Here is a 22,948-nt window from a genome sequence, read left to right on the forward strand (position 1 = left end):
ACTACCTAACATTGTTAGTTGGTATGTGTATCACCACCCTTTTCGACCTGATGCAAAACGCCCTTCAGGTAGTTGAGGGTTGGTGTCGCCAATATGGCCTTTCGGTAAATCCGAGTAAAACATCTATTGTTCTTTTCACGGAAAGGCGAAACAGTAATGGCGTTCGACCTTTGCGTCTTTTTGATTTTGAAATCGATGTGACTGATCAGATAAAGTACATTGAAGTTATTCTTGTTTCGAAGATTTTCTGGACACCTTACGTATGGCCTTCGGGCAATTCCGGTGAACCTTTGGTAAAACTTGGGATCTAAACCCAAGTATATCGAATGGGTCTACACAAACGAATGGGTCGACAAACGTTGGCTTATGGATATCTTGTGTGGTGGCAAAAGAGCAAGATGAGCACGATCCATTAGGGCATCTCCAGAGTATGTCTGGACCGTTCATTTCACCTCCCACGGCAGCGCCTAAAGTTCTCTTTGACGTTGCCCCACTACACATTCATCTCAAACAGGAAGCACTTTCTTACACTTACCGCCTATGGGTACTCGGTTTACTAAAGGAAACTCCTGTGAACCTCAGACCACTTGCATCTTCAATAGATATGTCTGTCTCACATCCATAATCCAGTGGTGTTATCAATTACCTAAATTTCCTTCCTTTAATTTTTGGATTACTAAGCTTTTGTCGGTTTTGCCAATTGATTCCGACCTATTAGCCACAAGTCTACTAACACCATTGGATAAATAAACCACCACGAAAGCAATTGCAACAATTTTACTTACTCAGTTCCCTCTGCTTTTGATTTTCCAGCTTTCGCACCAACTTCGTATGTTGCCTGATGGCCCGCTCGTCCTTGTGGTACTGGTTGTTGGAGTGCGGTGGCGATGGCGAGTGGGTCACATTGGTCTGGGGCGTGTGCAGCGTGTGGGCACCCCCTCCTGCCCCCGCTCCAGCACCTCCTGCTGCGGCCACTGCTGCTGCAGCAGCGGCACCCACCGCACCGGTCATAATGGGCGATTGGTAGAGATGTGGCGCTCCGGAACCCGGCCCGGTCTGATAACCGGCTGCCAGGGGGTTGAAGAACGGCGGTGTCGAGCCATTTATCTGGAAAAGCAGAGCAAATAAGCGCAACAATGTAGTAAGGCTTGTGTGTGTACCAATGCCAACGCATCATTAAATTGAGAGGCTTAGACGCTAAGAGGTGCAAGTTACAATCTGAGTCAGCTGTACTAGAAACTTCTAGAATTTAAAAATTATGAAAATTATAGATATTTCATTCTAAATTTAGTGGCTGCTACTTACACCCCTTCGCCTATAACATCCCAATTTTTCATTGAAGAGTCTTATTATACCTTAAACACTACCCTCCTAACAACATGACGAGCTTCGCTAGGCTCAGAAGCTTTCTCCTCCATGTAGACTCAGCGATAAGATATTCAATGTTATTCTAATAATTAAATAGGATAAAGAGGCCCCAAACCAAACAGTATAGAACTTTTCCTTTCGCTGCTCCGTGTTTGATAGAGCGAGGGGGTAACAGAGTCATCCAACCACCAGACACAAATGAAAACTGACACGTCGACGGCGACGATGAGTTGAATGCGCGCCGCTGGCTGCTGTTTGGCCCTATCAACCAACAACAACGACTACCGACCGGCTGCCTGCGCGGGGCCGGGGCTCTTATCAACAAGTAACAACGCCGCAAACACAACACCTATAGCATTGCGCTAGTACCACGCCATCGAAGAGAAATAGAGGTACGTATAGGTAGAGTACCACGTAGTCAATGTTTATTTGCAAAGCGATTTGCTGATTTTCACTCACTGTCCGAGGTGTAAGGGAAAGTGGTTTGAAATGTACTTCCTAGGGAATAATGGCCTAACACAAGCAACAACGCCGAAAAGTAGTCTAATCAGACGTAAATAAGTACGTGTTCACTACTTCTAGATTACGCCTTTTTAGGTTTGCTTAGTTGATCATGTGTTCTAAAGAGTTGGAACAAACTAATGAAGACGCCTGGTGTTTTATCTCAGTTCCTAGTCCTTCATTTTATTCGACATTCAACTATTTAATAATGATGAATAGTTACTGTTGGAGAAACCTAGGGTCATTTTAAGCCACTTTCCCCTACTGGCGATCGGTGGACGAGCGAAGAGGTGTATGTGGTTCGGTTCGTCGAACGATTAATATAGCAACAACGGAACATAAGTATCATTCATGCCGGTCATTTATTAGGGCTTCAGAAAAAGGACTAGACTATAAGCTAGTGGACTAGTGGATCTGTCTTGATATATTGCTGTGTCGTTCTGATAAGGGTTAGATTTGAGATGTGTGATTAAGTAGCAACGATGATGCTAAAGATTCATTTTATGATTTCCCAGCTTAAGAAACAACGCTGCTTGAGTGACCAACGATTCGGGTCGAGCACGGGACGCAATTAAAATCACTCTACATGAGCAAATTAAAATGTAACACATATTATTTTAAAATGTGCATGATAGGTTATGGTGACACATCAGAGAATACAAATATGGCTGCCACAACGGCTGATTTGAATCCCTGCTCATGTTTTCAAGAGCACTAATTCTGAAAATTCGTTTGGGGAACGTCGAGAAATTACGGCACGCTTAGAGGGGGGGGGGGGATCAGCAGAGTGTGAGCGGATTTTCCGTGGAGTTTACAGAAGAGCTAGCGACTGGAGTATCTAATCATCTGGTTGGTTTCCGGCTGGACAGTCTCAGGTGCAACTGAACAATCCTATGTTTTCCTTCAACAGACGTTTTCATGTATTCTTCAAGTTTTTTAGGGAATGAGTGTCAAAAGCTTTCGTTTCCAATAAGCTTTACAAAAGTATGAAAAATGTTGGAAACAAAATAGTCAGAACAGCGTTTTGTGATATTCCCGAAATAAATCTTTACAAAATAGTGCATAATTTTTTTTGAAGATTTCTGGAGATTACATCTCGACAATATATCAATTAGTTTTATACCGAAACTCGTTAAAAATCATGCAAAAAAATGTCTGAGACGCTTTGTCAGAAGTTATCTCCGACATTGAAAAGTGATTGAACCGCACTTTTTTTCAGGATTACGATTCCCAGGCATTCGTCAAACAATTTTACCGGCAAATTGTTTACATGATGAAAATGAAAATCTGCTTAATTTTTTTTCAGGCATTCAACCAGGATATCATACGTACATACGTCCGTAAACTCCATTAGAAAGTTATCAAAACCGTTAACTAGACAATAACATTTTGCAAGTGATTTTTTTCATGGTTTTCGCCAAAATCCTGCATGAATTCATATAGACGGGCTTAATGGTCTAGTGACTACCACTTCTGATTCATATGCAGAAGGTCTTGGGTTCAATCCCGGGCTCGTTCCTTTCCTACTTTGTAACTTTCCATCTACTTTCTGTTTACTCTCTTCTCTACATATACATCTCAGGTGTAAACGTATGTTCATAGAACTTGAAACGGTTTGACAAAAAAAGCTGTTTCCCTTCCTTCCGACTTTCACAGCACAGCTCAAGTAACATTTATTATTCAAATAGACTAGAAGAGGCTCTTAGAACCATCATAAAACTGAAATAAAAGGTGTTAGGTTTTATTACGGTTCTCAAAACCTTTACAAGACTAATTGGTCATCAAATAGTTAATTGGGAGTGTAAATCTATCATATTGACATCGCAGATCCAAAACGGGGTTCGCCAGTTGGTCTAGCGAAGCACAATTTTCAGCAAACTTATTGTCATTCCTCATCCGACCCGACATGCACCCAAATGTTTTCGTTTTCAGTCCGACGCCGTGTCGACGATCACGACTTTATTCCACCTGGGAGTCTGACAGTGCGAGCGCACCTAATCCTGCGTGAGTGAACATGTGGTGTTGGTGATTAATGTGAAATCCTGTGCTAGTCGTTATTAATAGGACAAATTGTTTCAGTAATGTTGATCGGCTTTTTTTTTTTGCTATACGCAAACTGGAAAGTGTTTATTTACCAAAAATAGTAAGCGCATAAATAGTAGACACATACTACCGTGACGTTTTGACTCCTTTTTGGTCAGATTTTTTAAGTATATCTCATAAATACGCACCATAACCCTAAAATATTTTTGCAAATTCGGATTCCTTGCTAAATGGGAATTAGTAGCGTGACGTTACAACGTTGTAGAATGTGTCATTACCCTGTTTAAAAGAAATGTTCAGTAAACCTTTTCTGGGTACCTGGGCACTATGGAATTGAAGGTAATGAAAAAGCAGACTGTTTAGTAAGACTTGGGTCATCAACTTCTTTCCTAGGTCCAGAGCCATTTTGTGGGGCCGCAGAATGTACCTTCAAAATGGAATTAAAGAACTGGGAAAAGAAGATGATTGATGATGCCTGAAAAAAACGACAACAGCACGACAATCGAAACGATTTATAGTACCTAACAAAATTATAACTCAAAAACTTCTGAACCTGTCAAAAAAAAGAATACTTTTTGTGGCCTTATAACAGGGCACTGTGCAAGTAAATACCATTTGAAACAACTATGTATACTCGAAGATGATACCTGTCTTTTCTGTAATAGGGACAAGGAGGATTCTGAACATTTGTTATGGATGTTGGAAAAACAAAGATGCACATTTTTCGATAAAGGTTTTATAAAACCATCAGATGTATGGATGACTTCTCCTAGCAAGCTAATACATTTCATTCGATCTGTTATACCGTACTGGGATAATGCCTACAGTCAGCAAGTGGAAATCACTCAAACTCATAGTGATATGACACACTGATATGGGGTGATACACAAATTATGTCACGCCAAAATTAACTTTTTTCAACCCCCCCTCCCACTTTTTGTATGGGACCTCATTATTTATTATATGGGTCGTCACGTTCTGTAAAACCCCCCCTCCCCCCTAAAAGCGTGACGTAATTTGTGCATGACCCCTATGGGCAAAAACATTAATACGAGGCCGTCCACAATAGATCAAAAAAACTGGTCGCAGTGGAAAATATACTCAACTGGTAAAAAAACCTGATTAAACGTAGCGATCACCAAAACCATATTTGATTACTTCATTCGCAATTTCGTGAAACATTTCAAATCATCAGATAATCATGGCTTACGCAGTTGTTTAATTTGTTTAGTGAACCTACAGAAAAAATCCGTTCCGATATATGGGCACTTTCAGTCACGGCAATGGGAACAAACGGGAACTATGCATAGCAACGATAGCAACAATAAGAAATGTACACCGTGAACTAGAATTCACGGTTTTGAGAACGCCCATATTGACAACTGGAACTAGTTCCAGTTCACGGTGTATATTTGCATGTTCTCATATTTGCGTTTGTTTGTTCACGTTTATCAGAACGGATTTTTTCGCGTGTGATACTAGTTGAAACGTCTTGAAAATAGGAACCGTAAACCAAGGTCAAATAGTTCTCCGGGTCGAAATTGATCAAATGTTTTTCAATCAAATTGTTGGTATTTTTATGTCGGTTCTTCCATCAAATCTTCACATAATATTCAAGTTAGAATAGCCTGAGAATAATTTATTAATGTTAAGTATTGATGGAAAAATGCAATATGAATACACCCCATGAGATAAAATCTCTGAAAAATGCAATTCTATGAATATTTTTTGGGTTTCAAAAAATTGCAGCGAATAAAATTTGCATGAAAATAAATCTGAAAAAAATGGAAAAATCTTCATCATTAAAAAAAAAATCTGCACTAAAACAACTCTATTTTATGGTTTTACTTGGACTTTTAAATATCTTGAAAAATATAAAATACCGTTTTTGTTAACTTGGTTAGTGCAAAAATTTAAATTATAAATATTAATTTGCCACGTGATTTGGAGGAGTGTCAAAAAATGCCTTTTTCCACTAAAATGATTGGACTTACTTGACGACTGATATGTATACTTATTTTATATACTTTTACGATATTGAGCGTGATCTAAACTGACCTGGAGTTTAGTTATTGACATCTACAGCCACTACATTAGTAAATTTTGCCGAAAACCGTAACGTTACATATTCAATTATTATCTATGACCCCTTTGGAACTGCATGAATCATTTCATGTTTTTTTTTTTGGAATATTTCTGACCAATCATTTTAAATCGAAATTGCAAGAAAACGATAAGAGCTAAAAGTTTGATGTCAAAGAACGGATTGTAGAGTTGAACAGGGGCCATAACTTTGCCAAATAAAGAATTTTAATTTATTACGCATGTTACAAAGATAATTGACTAAAACAAATTAAAACACACTATTTTTAGCTATTTTGCTCTAGAAAACTTAGTTATTTAACTAATCCAATAGATTCAAAGATGCCACTTGATAGAAAATTCAATAATCTTTCGAATAAGGGTAAAAAAATTGCGATAAGTTTGACCATTTTTAAGTTATAGCCAGTTAAGGCAATGAGAGACAAAAACATGGGAAGTTCAATAACTACGTAACGGTTGAGATTTGACCATATGCGTAGAACAATTTTTGTCACCATTTATGGTCTCCTGTCACCCTTTAAAAAGTTTGCACTCATGAACCTAACACTCTGTATAACAGTCGAAACCATATAAGCACATCACCTCCTAATCGGTAAGATACAGCTAAGCATTGCTCGGATCCAACGGAAGACTGGGACGACGATTCGTCACACGTCGACTAGAAGTTCCAAACACGAAAAGATCATTTGTTGAAAAATTTGCAACTTGTGCAGCGGGTGCTCCGGAAGGTGGCAGCGTAGAAGAATAGTGCGTTGCCATCAAAAATACCTTTACCGAAACCAGCGATAACTATTTGGGTAAGCTATGTAGCCAGCGGGAAGAGTGGACCAGATAAGCCAAATACAAATCCTGTCAACGTGATTTGGCTCTAGAAATGAAAGTCAAACGCTGCTACACAGTACAAGCGAGCGTAGATGGTCTCTCTGACTGATAAAAAGGAGAAAGTCGTCACAACTGCTCTTAACCTCTACGATATCACACTTAGAGATAAACCCGAGTCTGCCAAAAACGCTATTGGACAGTTACCCAGCGACTCACCTGATCAATTTAAACGTTGCGTTAGTTAGAGTATTTCGAACAACCAATTCAACTCTGGATGTCCGACAAACCATCAACAGGCACATCACCCGCGTCAGTTCTAAGGCCCCATCAATGTAGGAGAATGAAACAGTTATCCTAACCCTGAAGTCTGTCGATCGAATATCAGCAGAGACACTCAAAGCTGACCCTATGCAATCCGCGTAAATATTACCTCTTTTATGATCAAAAACCATTAACTCAATTTTGCTCCAAATGCTGACTGACTTGCGGTTCACGGCAGTTTAGCCCAGAAAAATCTATGGGACGCCCATAGACGCAAAGGATTTCCCCAAGGGTGAACTTAAGCGAATCACATTTCGAAGCATTTAGATATAGAGTCCTGCATATTGAAGTTTTGTCCGATCCAATATCGGGTACCTGCAGGGGGAGACAAGGATGTATACTGTTAACGCCAGTTTTGGACAAATCATCATGTGGTTTGGTCCCACAGTCCATGCATGCAGGAAATATTAGATTTTAATGGAATATGGGTTCTAATAGAATGTATCAAGCAGAACTTTTAAAGAATACGGCCTTTATATAGAACTTGGGGACATTTCGGGTTTCCCGCCAAATAGTATTACTCTATAGACTATAAAAGCCCATTAAAAACTAATATTTCCTGCATGCATGGACTGTGGGACCAAACCACATGATGATTTGTCCAAAACTGGCGTTAACATATACTATCATCCGATCGTGTGTCGAATTGTGGCAGCCCATTACAAAGGAGTATTTGAACGACTGCGATTAGGCTAATGATGTTGCTTTACTAGCCGAAAGATAATCTGTTATGAAGAGTATTCTCAACGAAAGCCTCTATTTTTTGAATAGCGAAAAATTTGACGATGCCCATTTTTTTTGTTATAAACCTTTCCCATACACACGCCGTGTCTACAAAACAAAATCGTTTGATGTCAACACGCACAACTCCTCCAAATTAACAGTAGCTGGACAAGCAGTGAAAACCTCGAAAATTTCATTATCTCAATCAAGAAACGTGCAGGCTGGGGTTGGTTTTGCAAGTTTACGAAGTAATTGAAAATCCAATTATTAATACATATCTCATCTGGCATAATCATTAAAACATTGAAAGAAAAACTAAAGTACAGTCAAAAACAGTTCTGACCCATCTTGTTCCTTCCCTTTTGTAGTTGGAAGAAATCCATCAATGCACTCCCGCCGTCTCCGGATTGGCAATCCATAGCCTTAACCACTAGTTTGATTGAAGTTTTTAACAGAACTTGCAAAGAGATTACATATTAAATTTCTTGAGAAAACCGTAATAATCTTGAGATATTTAGGCAAGTAAGACTTGAAAAAGTTATTGGTGTAATTACTAAAAAGTTGTCGTCGGTCTTTTTTGAATAATTGGTCATTATCTGTACATACGGAGAGAAAATTATAAGTTAAGACTCAACAGATTTTCTAGGAAAATTCATAAATAAACCCATGAGGTCTCTACTTATGTTTTTTTGGCTATAAATTAAAAAATTTCTCTGGCGGAGTTTTAATGAAAAGGCTTGGGAAAGAGATTTGAAAATTTCTACTTGCAGCTTCTTAAGGTTTCTATAAGAATGTTTGCTATGAATGTTTAATTAAATACCGCAACTATAATTCATTACTACCAGGATACACTGTGCATCTAAGGTGTTTAACAGTTATAAATTGAACACTTTCTTCGCAAAAAAAAATAAAAATAAAAATAGACTCGTTTGGTAAACAGGTTGGAAAAAATAGAACTTTCTTCAAAATTTTCACTTGAAATATCTCTACTGACTCATGCCCAAACTGTTGAAGTCCCTTTTCTTAAGGAATTCCATCGAAAAAAAAAACTTCACGGTATATTCGAGAGATTACGTAATAAAGTCCTATAGAAGTTCCGTTTTAAACTTTTTACCAATTTTCTTGACTTATGAGCCTTCAAAAATTCTGCGGATGACACCACCAAGATTTGTTTGGTCAACTTGTCACCGAATTTCTTTCAAAATGCGTGAAGTAAATACTCAAATCCCGAAATCATGAATAGATTAAGGAATTCCTACAGAGACATCTAGAAAAATGCAAAATTGCAAAAAATACGGCCATAAATTCTAGAAATATTACCAAAACAATCTAAAAATATACTAAATAAATCCTCAGAATCCACATTCTGATATTCTGTCGAAAATTCCTTAGAAAAATATTGCAATTGGATCTGCCAGATAGTGTAGAATCTAATGCCAAAAAGAAATTAATCATAACATATTTAGAGTGAGCAGTTATATTTTAGTAGGAAACACTATGGCCATTTTTAAATTTTCGGGAAATCCCGGGAATTTTGAAAAAAAATATCCCGGGATTCGGGATTTTTTAGATCCCGGGTTTCCCGGGATTTTTGCCCCGGTAAATCCCGGGCAAGACCCTCTAAGTGTATGCTATTATTCAACAGCAACAGAACACGTCCATCTTGCAATGTATACCGTTAGATAGTTAGTTTTCTTCTAAACTTTTCATTAAAATTCACATCAAGTACCACGACAAATATTGCAAGAAACTTTCAAGGAGAATCTCGGAAATAACATTAAGTTTGAGCATGACCTGCGGGTTTTAAACATGCGTATACTGGTAGTCCCACAGTTCAACCACTTAATGCATAAGCCCCAAAGCGCCCCGCGAAGTGTCTAAAAAACATGAATGGCAGACGAACTTCATTCCAGTATAATCATTTGTCACCGTCGTCACCGCTTAAACCCCCATTGAAAAGCGTGTAAAGGTCACAAAAAGTGACGAAACAGTTTCCGTGACAAAAGCCGGGGAATTTTCGGCGGATTTTAATTCTTTTACCCATCCATGGTGTCGAGTACGGCGTCGTCGTAGCTCGCTGCATTACTACCACCGGTGGAGTTCGCGGTAAAAAATAAGCTTCGCGATGCGGGAGCTCCTATCACACCGACCGATCCATCCGTGGCGCTGGTGCACAAAATAACAACAACAACAGCCCACGAGACAATGGATTGTTTTCGGAGATGACTGAGCGGTAAAAAACAAATTTGATTTGGCACAACCTCGAAAGCGGCGGATGTTTTGAGGTTGCTTACCCGAGCAGAGTCTGACAACAAAATAATAGCAAATCGAAAACTCGATTTGTATTCAACAGCAAATTGATATCACATTTTGATATCAGCTGATCTTGACTAAATTTGATTTCAAACTTAAATTTCGTTTTGCTGTCACTTCAAACTATTTTAAAAATTAAGTTTTTAAGTTATTTCATAACTTCTAGGCAATCTTGTATAATAACTCTAGGAATATACCATTATGTAGTGTAATTATCTTATGGCATTTAAGATTTGATATCAATCGAAAAACCCCTATATTTAACGATTGTTCCATTTTTTCGTATCGATAGCAAAAGTAGTTATCAATTTGCTATCACTGATAGCAGGAATTGTTTTCAACTTGCTGTTACGGGAACATTTTTTTGCCCTCGTTTTTGATGTTTTAACCGTTAAAACGACCAAAACAACAACAACCTGAGTTATCATAATTTGCAATATCACAACATCAAAATTTGTTTTCAATTTGCTGTCAGACTTTACTCGGGTTCTGCGTCCCGGGCCCGGTAGTGGTCCGTAGAGCTAACAATTAAATAAAACCCCCAAAACCAACACCAAAATTCGAGCATGTCGCATCGCATTGAAAACGTCCTTGAGCCATCGGAGCTGCAGCAGTCTATCGTGTCTACCTGTTGCATAGTAAAGTAGTAATTGACGCTGTTTCCAAGCAATAACGTGTGACATCGCACTCAGGCCGCAAAGCAAATTCATTTGGCACCAAAAATAAGACACCATCGTCAGCACATTGCTCCGTCAAGCGTCGTAGCTTTAGGTCATTGTACCCTGTTCGGCGTAGTAGGCGTTTTTTTATAATTCATGTTAAAGAAGGTGTAAACTTAAATTACTGGTATATCGTAGGCCACAATGGATTGTTTGTTGCGTTTATGCTGATTGTTGATCGTATTTTTCAAATCTATAAACGGCTTTTTGTAAGAGTTTATTAGAGCGAACATATGGCTACTATGACCAAGCAATAAATGTTCTTCATTATTTTAATCAGTCAATTCAAATTTAAACTTCTCTATTTCAAGTCACTAAGCACTTGAGTAACACAATTGTTTGACACGTCAAGTTGTAATTATTTGAAATCAATGGCACTGTCAAACAAATAAATGTTCTGTAATATCAGATGATGGGCAATTAAATTGACAATCTATTGAACGATTGTCATTGTCTTATTCGACGCAAACGACAATTATCACTCGCCATCGATCAATCAAATCTCATGTCGTAACATGTGGATCTTTGGAGAATCGGGAAATTCGCAATGAAGCGATCTCTCGAATGTAAAAGTATGAGTATGTATTTTTTTATCAGAATATTATGCTTAAAATTATGCTAATCTGAAACATACTGTCACTCGTCAGGATAGATCAATTTAATAAAAATATGTCACAGACAACTCTCTAAATATTATATTCATGATTTTGTAGCTACTGTAATATAGTCTTATGCATCCAAGTCTATGAAATCTACAATGTCGTCTATATTTCATATTACAGTATAACATCCTTAAATGTGCAATTATTAGCTTGTAACACCAAAATGCTCCTATGTGTATTCTTTTTTTTTGAACTTGATGATCCTTTTCAGTAAAACTAAAAAAAACTATTATCTCATCTAGACATTTCCATGGCCGCGCTATCTAGGACGAACTTACTGTGCACATTCCCTATAGACGAAATGCTCGTCCAATTTAATTTCGCAACCCGTTCGACTCGCACCGAAGTCGGTGGTGGTGGAGAGCCGCCTGTTGGTCGCAATAATAGCAGCCAGCAGTAATAATCATAATCTGATCACATCCGGAAGTTTAACTTCCTGAACAAAAACAACCAAACAAGCGTGATTCGTGTCAAAATGATGAATGTCGCCGTAGAAAAAGTGAGAGAGCGGCATTAATACCAGAGAAGTCGAACGAAAAACGAATTATAAACTTACACAGATTGAAATTGTGGACGGACGCACACGGAGGATGGAGTCCAGTTGGAAGTTTGGTTTGATCTTTTCGCTGTCACGAAACGACGATAAATGATAACGTCCGAAATGCAATAAAAAATATGTGTGCAATTTTTTACGGTTAAACCGGTTTTATGTTAACTGCTTTAGAGGGATATACAGTACAAGCAACTATTCAGCAGAGTGTCTGGGTCCGAATGCCGGATCAATTGCTGTTGTTCTTATTGTGCTGTTATTGCGAAGAGTTTAATCTTACCTAGTTTGGGTAGTGGCTACAGAATAGCTCAGATCAATCTTCAGCATATAAGAACATCAACGATCATTTTTTTTGCAGACTTATGCAAAATGGTACAGTTCAAGTGGCCTTGGTACCTTACTTTCATTAGGGGAATTTCTATCTAGGAAACCTTGTGAACTCGGTGTTTGCTACTTTCAGTAAACATGAAATGGCAAACTCGCGTGTCATGCCTCGAGCCTGTGTGCTTGTCAACAACACAATAGTTGCTACACTCATCTCCGAACTAACCACCAGAGATGTATGTGCTATCACAATTGATGTATCTGTTGGAAACCTCAACAGGAAATATGTCTATTGTTCGGTTTATTTACCGCATGATGAACCATCCCCTACGGATGCTTTCAAGCAAGTCATCGCATACACGCTAACGCCGCTCAGCACTAAAGTGCATAATTTCCAGACTACACCAAAAATGTGTAACCGTTGCACATTCACAAAATCAGCTCATGTGTCCGCAAAATCGTTAAATTCGCAAAAAAAAATTGTACAGCAGTCTAGTTAGGTTTACTAGTGACCTTGGAAAACAAAAAATATCGACATTTCGCATCTAGACGAGTGTACGAGCTGTTTTTGAGAATGTGTAACTGTAACACATTTTTGTGTGGTCTGGAATTTTTGCACTTATGAGTAGGGCTTACACATTTTAGTGCTGAGCGGTTTTACTGTGTACTGTACTTCAAAAGGCCTTCCGCTAATTGTTGACAGTGATGCTAATGCTCACCATATAATCTGGGGCAGCCTAGACATTAACTTGAGAAGCTCCAGTTTGATGGAGTACTTAAGTAGATCTTGCATTACTTAACATAGGCAACCGCCCAACCTTCATGGTATCTGCTAGAGAGGAAGTGTTAGACATAACTCTTTGCTCTAGTAGAATTAGTCACGAGCTGACCAATTGGCATGTGTCAGATAAAGAATCTTTATCTAACCATCGCTACATCTTTATTGAACATTAAAATGTTACTTCGCAAACATTGCGTTTCAGGAACCCCCCGTCAACTAACTGGGATCCCTTAACCCACCGATTTAATAGCGGACAAATTTCATGGATACTAGAAGAAGCTTGCCTTCTACGGTCTGTGATGGCCACATGAGGAACCCCTTGGTGGAACTCTGATCTGGCGAAACTTCGGAAACAATGTAGACATAATTGGAACAGATGACGTTCGGTTGGTTCGGAGGCTTTCAGGTCGACTCGCAAGACCTACAAGAAAGCTCTCCGGTCTACTGAACGATCCGGCTGAAAAAACCTTTGTACAAATGTTTCCAGTTTGAGTTAAGTCAGTCGGTTGAACAAAATCCTTGCGAAATCTAGAGATATCCGAGTGAACGAACTTTGTTTTCCAAATGGCGATCTGATTTCCTCTCATGAGGAAGTTTTGGAATGCATATTCAGCACACACTTCCCTGGATGTGTGGATATTATCTTCGGATGAACTTTTTTCTTGTAGTTATGGGTCTCTGGCTTTGGCTCGCAGTATTGTAACTATAGCATCGATTGAGTGGACACTTAATAGCTTTGCTTTTTTCAAATCTCCTGGTGTATATGAGATTTATCCTGTTTAGCTTTAGAAGGGATTTGTTTATTTCAAACAGGTTTGGAAAAAAATACTTGTTTGCAGTTTTGCTACAGGGTATATTCCCAAATCTTGGCGGGATATGACCATGAGCATGAGCATATATGACCGTACAATTCATAGTTGCTACTCCGTGATTGACCAGAACAATCGAAATTGCACAAGGAACCAACAAACGGAGCTTGGGAGTAACTACCGCTCTCAATGTGCACAGTTCGAGAATACCAAACTTTATTAGTCAATAACGGCGCCAGCCACGTCCTTACGGTCATCGAGGAAGGAAAGGAAAGTTAGTGTGACGTACGTTGCTACTAGAGACCGAGATCACCTCATCTTCTCCACGACTGTCACGGGAAGGAGTTTTTGTTAGTGGGGAGGGGGAGAGTGATTGTGATTCACTTTGGTAAGTGATGTGATTCATGCAAGCTTTACTTGAGTCAAAACATTTATTCATTTTGACTAAAATATTACAAATGTCGACACCGAAGATGACGAACCATTCAAAGTTTTGTGTAAATGCAAAAAATGAAAGAAACATATTTATTATCAACTGAATGTGCATTGGGAACTAGCGCCGACACATGACGTGACGAACTTTTCAATATTTGTAAGATAAATACACAAAAACCAGAGCAGAATTGTATAAATCCTTTAGCATTAATTATTATGATAAAATGGAACGAGCTCACCAATAAACATCCTTCGAAGTGTCCAGTGCGTATGTGCTGCAGCATTCTCCACTAACTGGCCTCTTCTCCAAAATCACACTGAACCGCTACAACTACACACGGGTACGACGATGTGCACATTCAAATTGACGACGACGTCGACGCGGCCGGTCCGAATGAAAAAAGCGGCTTTTTCACTTTGCCTCCAAAATTACACTCCTTTCCCAAATCTTGGCGGGATATTACTGTAAAGTTCATTCCGAAACTGGGTCGTGCGTCGTATGAAGAAGCAAAGAATTTCAGACCTATCAGTTTGACCTCTTTTCTTCTGAAATGCTTAGAACGGATTGTGGATCATCACATCCGTGATGTTCATCTGGCCAACGTGCCTCTTCATGTGAACCAACATGCCTACCAATCTGGTAAGTCCACTGTGACTCTTTTACACAAGGTTGTTTACGATATCGAGAAAGCATTCGCTCAAAAGCAATCTTGTTTGGGTGTTTTCTTAGATATCGAGGGTGCCTTTGACAATGTGCCTTTCGATGCCATATTGGAAGCCACACGGAATCATGGTATATCTCCAATGATTTCCAATTGGATTCATCAAATGCTCAAAAACCGATATCTCTTCTCGACATTGCGTCTAGCAGGGACTAGGAAATTGAGTGTTTGTGGATGCCCCCAAGGGGAGTCTTGTCTCTACTTTTATGGAATCTCGTAGCAGATACGCTATTGAGGCAACTTATTAATAGCGGTTTTTCTACTTATGGTTTTGCCGACGACTACCTAGCATTGTTAGTTGGTATGTGTATCACCACCCTTTTCGACCTGATGCAAAGCGTCCTTCAGGTAGTTGGTGTCGTCAATATGGCCTTTCGGTTCATCCGAGTAAAACATCTATTGTTCTTTTTACGAAAAGGCGAAGCCGTAATGGCGTTCGACCTTTGCGTCTCTTTGGTTATCAAATCGATGTGACTGAACGGGTAAAGTACGTTGGAGTCATTCTTGATTCCAAGCTTTCCTGGACTTCTCATATTGAGTTTAGAAGCAAGAAAGCTTGTATGGCCTTCGGGCAATGCCGGCGAACCTTCGGTACAACTTGGGGTCTTAAACTCAAGTATATTAAATGGATTTACACAACTGTTGTTCGTCCAATATTGGCCTATGGATGTCTTGTGTGGTGGCAAAATGGCGAATTGAGAATGTTCCAATCAAAATTAGGCCATCTCCAAAGGATGTGCTTAATGGCGATGTCTGGAGCGTTCTCTTCAACTCCCACGGCAGCGCTCGAAGTTCTCTTTGACGTTGCCGCACAACACATTCATCTCAAACAAGAAGCCCTTTCTTGCACTTACAGATTATGGGAACTTGGTTTACTAGAGGAAACTCCTGTGAACCGCACATCAACACACACCTCGTTGTTTCCACTTTTGGTGAATTGGGACAAAATTGTCCTTGCTCCAAATGATCTTACAATTGCTTGTAATTTTCCATATAGGACATTTTCCACGAAATTCCCTTCCCGGGAAGAGTGGACAACTGGATATCTGGAAAGAAGTATTTCAGACGGCATCGTATGTTACACTGATGGCTCCCTTCTCGAAGGTCGAGCATGTGCTGATGTTTATACTCGTGAGCTAAGGCTGTATCAGTCTTACTCACTTGGTAGACACTGCACCGTTTTTCAAGCCGAAATCTTTGTTCTTATGTGCGGAGTGCAATCAACACTTCAGCAGTACGTAATGGGCAAAGTAATATACTTCTGTTCAGATAGCCAGGCTACTAATAAAGCACTTGCTTCGGCCAACTCTAGGTCGAAGATAGTTATTGCTTGTCGAACTCAAATCGAGGAGCTGAATTCAGCAAACGCTGTTCACCTTGTAGGTATGAGCACCTGGCCATTCTTCCATCGCTGGAAATGAAATGACTGATGAGTTAGCTCGCACTGGAGCATCACATGACTTCAGCTATTCCGATATCGAAGTGTTGGGTGAAGCTTCAGATTCACATCTGGGCTGCTACTCAACACAGACAATACTGGAATAGTTTGGAGTCATGTCGTCAAACCAAATTGTATTGCACTGAGCCATCTCCAAGGGTGGCGAAGTAGCTTACACATCTGTTAAAACAGAATTGCAGCATGCTGGTCAAAGCATTGACTGGCCACTGCCGACTCAGCTATCACATGGCGAATATTCAGCAAGCTGATTCATTTGTATGTGATAGCTGAGAATCCGATTATGGAACTTCGTTTCATTTGATATGTAACTGTCCAGTTTTTGCGCAATTGCGGTTCCGAGTATTCGGTAAACACTTGTTAATTGAAACTGACTTCAGAAACCTGTATCTTCAGGCCGTTCTGTTGTTTTTAACACGCTATGGTAAAGAGCTGTAGGCTCTCTTCACGCTTTATGCGTAATTACGCAAACTTATTAAGTAAATATCAATTGCAGAAAATATCGAATGATTAAAATGCATTTTTTAGTGTAATGATATATTAAATGACGTGATATGTTACAATCAGTACCATCTGTCTCCTAATGACATTTGGACACTTAAGTTTTTTTTACGATTCTCAGAAGTGATTGGGTTGTATTAACAGCCTTTCAACAATATGAGCTGCTACATCGCTGCTGAACTTAAGCCATAAATCATCACTTCTCCGCAATTCATTTGTCTGAACAAAAGGTAATCAAAGTGTAAACACACCAGGTGTTAACAGTTGCTAGCTTGGCCAAATAAGATTTCCAGTGCTTTTATTAAAGAGCTAAGAAATGATAAAAAGAATTGTATTCAATTGTAGCTTGTGTAGCAATATGAAAACATGAAAACGCTTACAAATATTTTTTATCAGATTTCTGAAATTGAATTTTAACAAAAAAAAAATATGTAAAAAAATAATCTAGGTACTCACAAAATGCCCATGTATGTGATGCTGGACGCCGCCTTGGCCCAACTGTTGATGCTGCGTGGACAGAATCACGTGCCGCAGGGTGCCGTTCTCGTCGACAATTTGCTGCATCATATGGCCCGCTGGAACCTGCACCGGCATCGGTATCGGGGTGGTACCATTCTGTGACACCATCGGCACCGTGACGGGACCTGCGTGGAAAGAGATTACAAATAAACAATGCTTATTAATATATAGAATCAAATCATGAGGAGTTTCTTTAGAAAATGCTTAGGCATATCCTCGCAAAAAGGAACTACACGTCAAATATGACTCTTTTAAGACGATTGGATACATTGTAACTCGCTGATTTTTTTTTCGGAAACGATATTGACGCAAAATATTGTATAGATGTGTTTGCTAACGTGTTCAATGACAGCGAGGGTGGAGGATAAATTGTCCAGAAGGGTTCAATAATATCAAAACTATAAGTTTGAACGAACAAATCAAATTGGCGGTCATATACACAACATTTTTAAGCGAAAATAAAGAAAGGATAGAGATATAAAGAAAAAAAAAATGTGAACATGAAAAACAGAAAAAGAAAATTAACAGAACGGTAAAATCAATTTGGTATGGAACGAGCTAACCAACCGAATTATAGTATTTAAGATATAGAAAATAATGCTTATACCATCAACTTTTGTTATACATTTAGCTATGGCAACATGCAAATTCGAGCTTATTGATTCGATGATTCGAATTGTTATTCGATGATTCGTACAAGTCTGATTTCCAACTTGTTTAAGTTTTATGATGATCATTAGGCAACATATCTTTGAAGCACCCTTGCCAAAACTACCGAAACAGTACGCTACCCTACTCGAATTCATAAAACCCATTCATCATCGTCATTGCGTCGCGATTGAAGTACTTCGTATTCGACTTGACGGAACTCTGCCGTGCCGTTGAGGAAGTTCGTTGTAACACCCAACTCGATACCGCCACGCGCGGTACGACGAAATGAAAGCGATCTCGTTTGTATTGTATAAATATGACGCGCCACCGGTCAAACCCCGCGTGCATAATATGTACAACAACGTGCACCTATCCGCCGGACTAGTCTAAGCCAACCGGCCGCTACTAAATAACTGCGTCGTATTTACACATTAGTGGCGATAAGCAGCAGGAATGCTTGCTTTCGACAATAATTTCATTTGACGAGATAATCTTGCTGCGATCACTGCTCTTCTAATTGTCCACGTCACAGTTTAGGCAGTAGACAACTATTCGAAAAACACCACTGTCAATGGTTTAGAAGTCCGTCACAGAAATTAGTCGCATGTACAAACATTGCACCCACACCCTATGTGCAATTTGCTGTAATGAAATAAAATGGAATCAATGACCATGTGTTTTGTTGTTAGTCGCTGCCGTTGTTCAAATCATGATTGGCGCAAATGTGTGTGGCGGTTGTATAGGTAGGTATACCTACATAGAAAAGGAGAAGCAAAGAAAAGCTTTGAAAACTTTCTTCCGACGACGCCTTCTAGAAAAAAATCGGCATGATTCGAACGCATTTCCACACTCACTCACACGGGGGATCGCATCGCGCATTAAAATGGGTAAAGGGAAAACGATTGAAAAATTAACTTGCAAGCTGAGCGGTGAGTTGTTTTGTTTTGGGTGCGTGGCGTGAATGAGCCGCGAGAGAAAACCGCATTTAAACCGATGTGAGTTGATTAACTTTCAATTACCGCACACACTTTTGATGGTAATGGGTTTTGACATTTAATAATGCTAGAACATGGTTTTCCGGCGAAACTGGTTGGATTGATTCATGCAAGGCAGAAGCATGCCTAGCCTACGTCTAATATACAAGAAAGGGCACAGCGACTAGAGTGTGGGGGTTCCCCTTCTTGATTCGACGTACAATATATTGTCACGTGCCTTGTTCAACAGGCTGACCCCTCTTGAAGAGTGCTTAATCAGCGAATACCAGGTTAGTTTTCATCAACACCGATATCCGATGCAACAGATGTATAACCTGCGTATGATGCTGTAGAAAACTTGCAGATTCACTGATTAGCAGTGTACGATTAAAGTGGAAACAGCTTGATAGATGAGGTCAGAGCATGGTTCCTTGGTGAAACTAATTGGGCTGATACGCGCAATGCTGGAAAATCGTTTATCACATAGATTGAAGTAGCGTAATGCACTTTCAAATTTACTGTTAAACATTTCACTCGAAGATGTAATTAGAAGGTCTTGCTTGCGATGTTCCTCGGCTTTGCGATCGATATTGGCAACGATCGAAGCTTTTGCTGCTCTGAAGAAGAAGACAGCGAGGAGGATTGACAATAAGCTTGACCAAGACGAAGTATACGATTGCGGGTAGAGACAGTGGCATGCTTAGTGATGGAAATTCGGATAGTGATTGAAGGGGATGTGCATGAAGTTTTTGAAGAATTTATGTATCCAGGTTGGCCACCCAGTCGGGAATTTCGGGAAAATCGGGAAAAGCTCGAGAATATGGAACCATCGGGAAAAAACCTCGGCGATTCTCGTTAGTTACCGGGAATTTCCGAATAAGACTCTCGGACGACTTCATTTGAAAGTGCAGTCTCCGGAAGCATTAGTATGAAGTTCTGTGGGATATAATGTCAAAATCGGAACTTAATGCCATACTAGATGAATACTGGCATTAAGATACATTAATCATTAGAAATATAACTTCTTTCGGTGGATTTCAGGACTAAGTCCTATAGTACAATCTCTAAGAGAATTCTTGAATTGAATTAAGTCCTATAGTACAATCTCTAAGAGAATTCTTGGGATACCCTTTGCGGATTTTCCCTGAGGGATTCTCTGAGTTTCGTTTCTCTGAGGAATTTGGATGGGGTTCTGATACAATTGTTGATGTATCTCTTGGATGAAATGCTTCAATAAATTATTGATGTAATGGAATTCATCATGAAAATTATAAAAACCTGGATGAGTAATTCTGGAGAAAAGCTTAAAACTTTCTGACAATTAAAAAATAAGTTATAAAAGAAGGTATAAATAGAAAGAATTTTTGAGTAATAGTTGCAGGAACTCCTTATTATTTTCTGGTAAAATTTCTTCAAAACACGTTCACTGGATTTTATGAAACAATGTCAATATTTTTCATATATTTCTGTCATTTTTCGGTTTTATGTTGTAGTTTTAGTTTTTTTTTGTTCAACTGGTGAAACAAACAAATCTTCGAAGAAAATTCCTTTTTGGTGTTGATTTTGCATGAATTTCTGGTAAAACTCCTTAAACTCATGAAGAAATTCTGGGGAATGTAAAGAATATGCTTCTAGTAAACTACCGTCGTTGGGGGTGAGAATGGGTCAAAAAAGGATACTCAAAAATTGTTTGTTAAATAACAACTGCCAGTGAAGTCGGATTAACTTTTTATTTGGTATGTATACTCTCCTATGTGGTAACGATAGTTTAGCAAGAAAGTATCACGTTATATGAATTGCTTACTAAACTACAAATGATTGTAAATTGACCCAATCTCACCCCTTAGAGGGGGTGAGAATGGGTCAAAATATTCGAAATCGCCTATCTTAGAATATAAGTTAATTTTATTGATCATATGTAGTAAACTTACTTAAAACACAATGTTATCATGACGAATAAAAGCTTAGGTAATTTTAAAAGATGATTAATCCACCTAAAAGGGCTAATACAACCGAAAAAATGGTTGAAATTTGATAAAATAACGTTTGTATGCTGTATCACCATTTTTAACCATCATAATCATCCTCATTTAGAGTTTGAACTTCCATGAGAGGAGGGAGGAATACACTGCCGTGTGCAGCATAGTTGTCCCATGTTAATAGGGATTCCCGTAGAACATGGGACAAGTATGCCGCACGCGGCAGTACAATAAGGGAAGGGCGCATATAAAGATTGATTGCAAAAAAAAAAATGATAGTTTTAGTATACTGCATAAGAAATGTTTAACCAAACCCTCCGTTATAAACTCATTGGCATCCATATTGCTAAAGTAAATCACTCCATCTCAAGATAGAGGGTCGTTCAAATATTATGTTACACATCAAAAATGAGTGGAGAAGAAGAACGCTATTAAGTCTATTTTGTTAGCTTACGATATTGCAGTACACTACAGATTAGCTAATGATTAGAGGAGCTGTTCAAACGCATGGGTGTATTGTTATAAATGATTTTAGGTACTAAACGTATTAACACACTCGCTTGACACTTCTCGAAATATTTTCGAGAGAAAGCGTGCTTTTATGAAGATACGGTAAACATGGCACCACTCTAACGTCAAATGAGAACTGGATAACAAGTTGAATTTTTAGTTAAGGTTATGTGCACTCGATAACTTGCTTGACCCAATCTCACCCCCATTCTTAATATTTAGACATGGGGTCGAAAATATTAAATTTTTAAATAAAAAGAGCAATGAGAGCCCGCTTTTTTCATTGCCTCAACCAGGTAATACCTACAGCTAACCACTTATAAGAAAATTTATGGTTAGGTATTTATGTTAAACATTACGAAGGAGACATTTTTTCAGAGTGATTTACTAGTAGTTTCATCATATAAGTTTAACCACAAATTTAACAAAAAACGATTATTGCTAAATATCTTATTCTGCATCAGGACGTGTAAAAACATCTCCTCTTTGAAATAATATAAAGTTTTTAATATAAATTAGCGAAAGTTGATGAGCTATTACAAATTTTATGTTTCTCCGTTTTGACCCAATCTCACCCCCCAGACCCATTGTCACCCCCATCGACGGTACCAATTAAAGTTTTGGTTCAATTTTTTGATGAGTTTTTAAATACGGTAAACGCTTCCTTAGTGGAGGTAGTACCAATAGTGGTGGTAGTGGCAATTGACATTTTTAAGAGATGCATTATACTTAATCAATGATATTAGTTTAGTTTTGTGTTCAGAAATGGTCGAAAAACCTATTTTAAACAATTACTTTCCTTAAATATTTTGCTCCTTTGCACCTATAATGGTAGTAGTGTTCCTATTGTGGTGGGTCCCATAAGAATTTAATGGGATGCGTCACTATAGGAACCAATGTAAAATTTTACCACCATAATAGGAATCGTGGTTAGCTATAGTTGGTGCAAATGATTTATTAGATAAAATTGAAATAAACGGTGGTTTTTACATTTTTCCTAGCAAATTTAAATGGAGAACTACCGATTAACGTTTTCAGACTTTTTATTTCTAGGTGTTCAATTTTATTCAATTATTTTACTACAATAGCATTATTATTGGTACGTTTACCCTAATAGATCTGTCTCTACTAACATTTCCTTGAGAAATTTTTGAAAATGCCA

The 22,948-nt window shown here is 38.7% G+C and overlaps 1 protein-coding gene across 6 annotated transcripts in view; it reads right to left on the minus strand.

Moving 5' to 3' along the window:
- The window catches only part of LOC109411726 (fibronectin type-III domain-containing protein 3a), a 156,941-nt gene that overhangs the window by 17,270 nt on the left and 116,723 nt on the right, over nucleotides 1–22,948 (minus strand). For 5 of the 6 annotated variants that reach the window (XM_062848987.1, XM_062848988.1, XM_029864360.2 and 2 more), the window contains 2 exons: nucleotides 17,610–17,797; nucleotides 786–1,107 (listed from right to left, as the gene is read on the minus strand). In XM_062848987.1, coding sequence (XP_062704971.1) covers nucleotides 786–1,107; nucleotides 17,610–17,797 — 510 coding nt within the window. Of the gene's footprint in view, nucleotides 1–785; nucleotides 1,108–1,355; nucleotides 1,770–17,609; nucleotides 17,798–22,948 lie in introns of those variants that run through there. The other variant, XM_019685312.3, reaches the window with a different exon arrangement.

The sequence above is a fragment of the Aedes albopictus genome, chromosome 2 (assembly GCF_035046485.1).
Source record: "Aedes albopictus strain Foshan chromosome 2, AalbF5, whole genome shotgun sequence".
NCBI classification, from domain to species: Eukaryota; Metazoa; Arthropoda; class Insecta; order Diptera; family Culicidae; genus Aedes; species Aedes albopictus.